This window comes from Petaurus breviceps, unplaced genomic scaffold (genome assembly GCF_028583685.1).
Source record: "Petaurus breviceps papuanus isolate PSGF00001 unplaced genomic scaffold, PetGlider_PUasm1.0 296, whole genome shotgun sequence".
NCBI lineage: Eukaryota > Metazoa > Chordata > Mammalia > Diprotodontia > Petauridae > Petaurus > Petaurus breviceps.
The window spans coordinates 140,937-148,310 of NW_027186046.1; the positions used below are offsets into that span (position 1 = coordinate 140,937).

General features: G+C 54.7%; 1 protein-coding gene across 2 annotated transcripts in view; it reads left to right on the forward strand.

Annotated features, from left to right (window-relative positions):
* The window catches only part of TTYH1 (tweety family member 1), an 8,382-nt gene extending 1,008 nt beyond the window's left edge, over positions 1–7,374 (forward strand). The window contains exons 2-14 of one of the 2 annotated variants that reach the window (XM_069096727.1): positions 1,137–1,324; positions 2,388–2,499; positions 2,823–3,043; positions 3,223–3,318; positions 3,916–3,988; positions 4,102–4,177; positions 4,313–4,368; positions 4,812–4,904; positions 5,008–5,100; positions 5,907–6,049; positions 6,354–6,399; positions 6,635–6,712; positions 7,034–7,170. In XM_069096727.1, the coding sequence (XP_068952828.1) occupies positions 1,137–1,324; positions 2,388–2,499; positions 2,823–3,043; positions 3,223–3,318; positions 3,916–3,988; positions 4,102–4,177; positions 4,313–4,368; positions 4,812–4,904; positions 5,008–5,100; positions 5,907–6,049; positions 6,354–6,399; positions 6,635–6,673 (1,236 nt within the window). In that variant the 3' untranslated portion in view covers positions 6,674–6,712; positions 7,034–7,170. Of the gene's footprint in view, positions 1–1,136; positions 1,325–2,387; positions 2,500–2,822; positions 3,044–3,222; positions 3,319–3,915; positions 3,989–4,101; positions 4,178–4,312; positions 4,369–4,811; positions 4,905–5,007; positions 5,101–5,906; positions 6,050–6,353; positions 6,400–6,634; positions 6,713–7,033 lie in introns of both variants that reach the window. The other variant, XM_069096726.1, reaches the window with a different exon arrangement.

The following is a 7,374-nucleotide window of genomic DNA, read 5'->3' on the forward strand; positions in this document are numbered from 1 at the left end:
TCTCATAGACATGCACACACACTTGGTCACACATACACCTGGACACATAAACACACATAGTCTCACAGCCACCCCCCACACACACACCTAGTCACACATACACAGTCTCATAGACACACACACACACACACACTTGGTCACACACATAGTCTCACAGCCACACACACACACACACACCATACCTGGTCACACATACATAGTTTCACAGACACACACACACCTGGTCATACACACACATAGTCTCACAGTCACACACATACAACATACCTGGTCACACATACACATAGTCTTATAGACATGCACACACACCACACCTGGTCACACACACATAGTCTCACAGACACACACACACCTGGACACATACACACACATAGTCTCACAGTCACACACATACAACACACCTGGTCACACATACACACAGTCTTATGGACATGCACACACACCACACCTGGTCACACACACATAGTCTCACAGACACACACACACCTGGACACATACACACACATAGTCTCACAGCCACCCACCTCCCCGCACACACACACATAGTCTCACAGTCACACACATACAACACACCTGGTCACACATACACACAGTCTCACAGCCATACACACACAGTCATATGACTGTGGTTACACTCAGTTTCATACTCACACCTGGAGATTCACACACACAGAGCTGGTGACTAGAGGCCACTAGAAATTTGAAACAACCAGTCACATACCCATGCTTTCCCTGGCCCTCCCACCCTAAAGCTCAGTCACACAGTAGCAGGTAGCACACCTGTCCCTGTAACTGGCCAAGCGCTCTGGTCCCAGGAAGCCAGGAGGGCAGTGATGGCTAACCCTAGTGGACAGGGGAGGCCTGCAGAGACTCCCTGGGGTGCACACAGACTCAGGGTCAGGGTCAGGGTCAGGCCTCTCTTCACTTTGGGAGCCGCCTCTCACTCTCACACCTGGAACTCCAGTGCCTGAGGTCCATCCAGGGTCACAGGTACTCCAACGCCAAATCCATTTCCGGCTCCTGCTTCCATGAAGTCACCCCTCCCTCCCATTTTCCAGATGGGGAGAGTAAGGGGCACTGGTGTGCTCTAGGTCCATCAGCAAGCTTTGTGGACCCTCTCTCCTCCCTCTTCTCAGGCCTTGCTGCTGGTGGCAGCTTTGGCTGGGCTGGGCCTGGCTGTGAACCTGCTTGTTCTGGGACTCTATCTACTGCGCTCTTGCTGCCGTTGCCGCAGGCCCAAGGCTGGTCCCCCTGAGGCCTCAGGCTCTCCAGATGGAGGAGGCTGTGTCACATGGAGCTGTGTGGCTGCCCTTCTCCTTGGCTGGTACCTGGGACCCTGTGGGTGGGGAGGGGCCAGAGACTCCTAGAAGCCCAGTCCCAGGAATGGGGTCCTGAAGGGCTCTCCCAGTTCCCTCCCTCCTGCCCCTAGCAAAGCCTCAAAGGCTTCCATCCTCTCCCTAGAATAGCCTTCATCTGCCAGTCTCCACAAGAGAGCCTCAAGGGCCTTCCTCAGCTCCCCAGCAGAGCCTTAGAGGAAGGCCTTGAAGATGTCCTGGTCCCTGTATAACAAAGCTTTGAAGGATTCCCCCAGGCCCAGGGCAGAGTTTTGAAGGCTTCTCTTATGCCCATTACTAAACACTGAAGGGATCCCCAGGCTCCCGGAGCAGGGTATTCAAGGCCTTCTCCAGCTTCCTCAGCTCAGAGGGGGGCAGGGGAAATGCTAGGGGCCCCAGATACCAGAGTACCATCCTTTGGAAGGGGCTGGGCCAGGGGAACAAAGACCCCAGGAGGCGGTGGCACTGCCTGGTGAGGGGGGGGGATGAGAATGAACAAGGGATCTTTGTATGGAATGGGATGAGGACAATGGACTCTGGGGAATTGAAGGGGGATGGACCCTGGGAAAGGAGGGAAGGAGTCCAGTCCACAAAGAGGGCTCTGTGTCTCTCCCTCACTGGGGGCTCCAGCCGCCTGGGTCCCTCTGGGTCTCTTAAGGGGTCTGGGCCTCTGGGGAAGGGCCAGCCTGGGTCCTCTAGAAGGAGGCTGGGTCAGAGGCCATGCTTGGGTCTGCAGGGGGCAGGGCTGTCATGGCAGGCCAGCTCTCTGAGGGGCGGGGCTTCAGGATGGGAGCTGTTCGAGGCTTGCTGGGCTGCAAGGGGTTAACCCCTTCATTTGCATCACAATGAGTTCATCGTGTTCCCACCTCTCCTTCCTCTCCTCCACAGCCCTGGCAGGGGGAGTGAGCCCTTCCTGTTGCCTCAGCAACCCAGGCCGAGGGAGGCAGGTTCCCACGGGCTGTACCATTGGAACTAGAGAAGAGGGGGTGGAAAGGATGGGGAGGCCATGGGAGATGGGCTGAACCGTCCTCTACCCAATCCCTCCCCTCCCAGCGCTGGTATCGGACTCGGTTTCTATGGCAACAGTGAGACCAGCGATGGGGTGTCCCAGCTCAGCTTCTCCCTCCTGCATGCCAACCATACGCTCAGCTCTATCGACCGGCTGGTGAGGGCATTCTCATCCTGACATATGTGTTGCGGGGGGGGGGGGGAGCCCCAGGACCAGCCACAGAGGCTGTCCTCAGACAGGGTTTCTGCAGAAAAGACCCAGCAAAAGGGGCTGCAATGTCCAGCCACAGTCTGTTTCCATAAAAACTAGCTATCGGGCCAATCTGCTTCTCCTCTGAGCCTTCTCTAGGGGCCATTTTATTTTGTCAAGGACTCTGCTCATCCCCAGACATCTGCAGTTATCACAAATAGCTGTCCTTTCTGCTTTTCCTGAGATCAAGGCACCAATACCCTCTTCTGTCTGTGTCTTCTGTGTTCCAGGTTTCAGAAACAGTGGAACGCCTGGGCTCAGCAGTTAGGTCTGAGCTGACCACTCTGGAGGAGGTGATGGCTCCGAGGACAGAGCTGGTGGCAGCTGCCCGGGGTGCCCGGAGGCAGGCTGAGGCTGTGGCCCAGCAGTTGGGAGAACTGGCTTTCTGGAGGGGTGTGCCCCTGAGCCCAATTCGGGTGGCTGAAAGTGTCTCCTTTGTGGAGGAGTACAGGTGTGGGCCAAGGTGGGGTCACCAGGGTCACAGGTGGGGAGACATCCAGTATATTGATTGAGAACATAATGCCCAGAGAGGGGCAGTGATTCACCTCAAGTCACACAGGAAGTTGGGACAAATGTGGGATTCAAACCCAGACCTGTCTTGACTTTTCCCTCCCATATCCCCCTTCTTAGGTGGTTGGCCTACATTCTCCTCCTGCTCCTTGATCTCCTTGTCTGCCTCTTTACTCTCCTTGGGCTGGCTAAGCAAAGCAAATGGCTTGTGATTGTGTAAGTTTGCCAACTCCCTCACTTCATCATCTATCTCCAGAGCCAGAGCTTGGGGTCTCTTTAAACTGACCCGTTTATCACCATGAAGCTTTTCACAGATTGGGGTCTCAAAGCGGGAACCTAGTTGTTGAGCTGGAGGGACCTTAGGGAATCTCATCAACCCCTTGAAACCGCACCTTCAGCACCAGGGAGCTAACCCTAACCCAGGTAGGGCTTGAGTCCAGGGAATTCACTGGGGAAAGCCTCAGGAAAGGTTCCTTAAATTGTCAATCAATAAATATTTATTATGCCCCTACTGTGTACCAGACACTCTGCTAAGCACTGAAATTCTTCTGCCAGTTCAGATGTAAAGGGTTCTCTGCTACACGGAGGGAGGGCTTAGGGGTAAAGCATTCAGCACCATGGAACTGTCCAGGGTAGCACTTAGGGGATAGCCACCAACTGATCCCTTCAGCACCACGGAGCTGTCCACGGGCATAGGTAGTTCTAGGTGACGAATTGGGTAGGATCTAGTTTTGGAGAGAATTTCATCAGGACTTTGGGGCAAGGAAGGAGATTGGTGGAAAAACAGGGATGAATATTTCCTTTCTGCACTAGCATGACAGTCATGAGCCTGCTGGTTCTTGTGCTGAGCTGGGGATCCATGGGGCTAGAGGCAGCTGCTGCTGTGGTGCGTATCTGAGACTGGGGATTCCTGGGTCCAGAAAGGGGGTGGGGCTCAGAGTGCAGTCTCTAGTTTGAGTCCAAGCAGCGCCCTTCTCTTCCTTCCCCATCCTTTCTCAGGGTCTCAGTGATTTTTGCTCCAGTCCTGACCCCTATGTCTTGAACCTGACTAGGGAAGAAACTGGCCTAAATCCAGGTAAGAAGGGGGCAACCTTAGGGTTGAGTGCCAGCTGCCAAGGGCAGTCAAGCCCTAGGCTCACTGGGTGTTCTTTCTCTCTATCTCTCTGTTTCTATTTTTGTCTCTATCTCTCTTCCTCCTCCTCCTCTACAGAAATCCTCCACTATTACTTCCTCTGCAACCAGGTGGTTTCTAATCCCTTCCAAGAGGTGAGTCTCCAGGCCAAGTGTGATTGTGGGGTGTGAAGCCTCTAAGAGGACCAAGTTTAGGAGGTCCTCATTTCTCTTTTCCTTCCCGGGGTCCCCTCCAACTCCCCCAATCTGGGAGGTGGCAAATGCATCTTTTAGAAGCTCTTGGGGTAGCTTGGCTATTGTGGGTTTGAGTTGGACCAAGCTCCTCTGCCCCAGGGCCTCATTAGAGTTGTAATTTCTGAAATTTCTACAATTTCCTTGGGTCTCTATAGTTATAGGGCAGTGGTGCCCAGAATAAAGGGGATAAGGATGCAGATTTCCAAGTTCCTAATGTTATCTCTGAAAGTGGGGGCTAGGACTGGGACTTCTGGGTCTTGAAATGGAGGCCTTCTGAGTGGGTTCAGGTGTTGGCCTCCCTCCCTCCTCTCCCCCCCCCCCCCCCCATTCACCACCTCCCCTAGAGGCTGACCTTGTCCCAGCGGTCTCTGGCCAGCATCTACTCCCAGCTCCAGGGGCTGGAACGCGAGGCAGTTCCCCAGTTCCCAGCGGCCCAGGTCAGTGGGGACCCTCCTGGGGGAGGGGCCTAATAGGGAGGGATCTGTGGAAGAGGATAGGGCCCTCTAGATTGGGCATTAACCCCTTCTGGATGGGAGGCAGAAGCCGCTGTTGGCCCTGGAAGAGATGCTGAACGTGACAGAGGGGAACTTTCACCAGCTGGTGGCACTGCTGCACTGCCGAGGGCTGCACAAGGTGACCAAGCCTTTTCCCTCATTTCCCCCTCCAGTCTTTGCAGGAAGCCCCCCGGCTCAGTCTCCCCCACACCCATCTCTCCTGCCCTAGGCCCCGAGCTGCTTCTTACATCTCCCTCCCCTGTCCCCCAAGCAGGAATCACTCCTGCCTCCTTGAGGTCACCCCAGGTTAACCCCTGCCTTCCCCTCCATCCTTCTTCTCCTGTGACACCCCCTTCTACTTCCTTGTGACCATTCCCCTCCCCTCCCTTCAGCTCCGTCTTTCTTCTCCTGTGACACCCCCTTCTACTTCCTTGTGATCATTCCCCTCCCCTCCCTTCAGCTCCGTCTTTCTTCTCCTGTGACACCCCCTTCCTCATTCGGACTGGCCACCCCTTCTACTTCTTTGTGACCATTCCCCTCCCCTCCCTTCAGCTCCAAATTTTCCCCTGCCCAATTCAGGTGACCCACTCCCTAGGAAGCCTTCCTGGACTTCTGCAATGAGATGTATGTGTTCTCTCCCCTACTCTGACTTCTCCTGGACTCAGTAAATACTGGGAATCCTAAAATGTCAGATGAACCCTTGGAGATCCTCATTGTACAAATGAGGAAACTGAGGCCCATTGCAGGGCAGGGCCTCAACAAGGTCAAACAGTGAGTTGAGTCAGACAGGGACGCAAATGTGGGTCTTTCAGTTAACAGCCCCAAACTGCTTCTCTGCCTGACTACCTTTGCCGGGGTGGGAGAAATCAAGCTGCCAATCGAGCAGTGGGTGGGGGCTTGGAGAAGTAAACCCAGCTGATGCCTGCTCTGGCCCCCTGCCCCCAGGACTATGGGGCAGCATTGCGGGGCTTGTGTGAGGACTCCATGGAGGGCCTCCTCTTCCTGCTCCTCTTCTCCCTGCTGTCCGCTCTGGCTCTGGCCACGGCTTTGTGCAGCCTGCCTGGTGCCTGGGCCCACTTCCCACCCAGGTAAGCAGCTGGAAGTGGGAGACTGGGAGAGGGTGGCTGAGTTGGGTAGGTTCCCCAAGTGCAGGACCATGGACAAAGCCTTGATCATTCCCTATAGGGCTAAGGGGGCATGTTTTGGGAGGTTCCCCTAAAAGAGAAGGGGGAGATTAGGGGTATATAGGACTCTCAGATTGCCAGGCAGTGAGGCAGAGGGTGCACAGGGGTCTGGGAAGGGAACACAGTATTCTGGGGGTCCCCATCTATCAGAAAGGGAGGGAACTTCCCCTCCTGCCACCTTCCCAGCTCTGTGCCCCGCTCCCCCCAGCGACGACTATGACGACCCAGAAGATGATGATCCCTTCAACCCTCAGGCATGTGGGGCACTTGGACACCTGGGTTCCCAGGCGGGCATGCACTGTGGGGGAGAAGGGGAAGACGGGGAATCAGATGCATGTCTGTGTTTCTGAGGGGGCAGAGACTGAGGGCTATATCCCTGCTTGAGTCCCTATGGGCAGGGGCTAGGGGCTGGACTTCTTACTGTGGGGTAGGGGACAGCATCTTCTGAAGTTCTTTATGAACTGTTTCTTCCCATCTCTGGGCCAACAGGAATCAAAACGCTTTGTCCAGTGGCAGTCGTCCATCTGAGACTCCCCCCTTGGGCTGGGTCTGCTACCCCCACCTCTGGTGAGCCACAGCTGCACTTTCCCTTCCCCTATGCTTCACGTTCCATTTAGCCCTGGATTGCTTTTAACATATCCTTCTGTACCCTGGCCTCTCTGTCCATCAGCATCTCTGTTTACCTTCCATCCCTAAATCTTACCTTTCCCCATCAGATTCTCTATCCACTCCTCTGTCCATTGTGGCCAACCCTTAGTCTCTCTTTCCATTACTCTGTCCATTGCTCAGTCTCTTGGCCTTTCCTTCCATCCTTCTGTCTCTTGAGTTCACTATTTAACATCCACATCACTGTCTCAGCCCTTATGCTCTCTGACTCTTCATCCCTAGGAACCGCCCACCCACCAGAGAAGTTTCCCCCTCCCTGCCAGGATTCTTCTAGCTATGATGACTAACACTGCCATACTCTGCCTGGCTCAGGAGAGTCTGAGTCCTTTCTGCCCTGAGGAAGTGACCAGAAGATAGTTCCCTGTCCTCCCTAACAAAAATTCAAGACTTAGGCCCAGGGATCCCAGTCAGGATGCGAGCCAGGAAGCTCAGGGCCCTCCTGGGGGCAGCTGCCCTGGAGAACCTCCCCCTGGCCCATTCCTTCCAGCTCCTGAGCCCAGAGCAATTTGTGCTTAGAACCAGCACCACTAACTCAGATTTGAAATAAAAAAGACTTTCTTTTA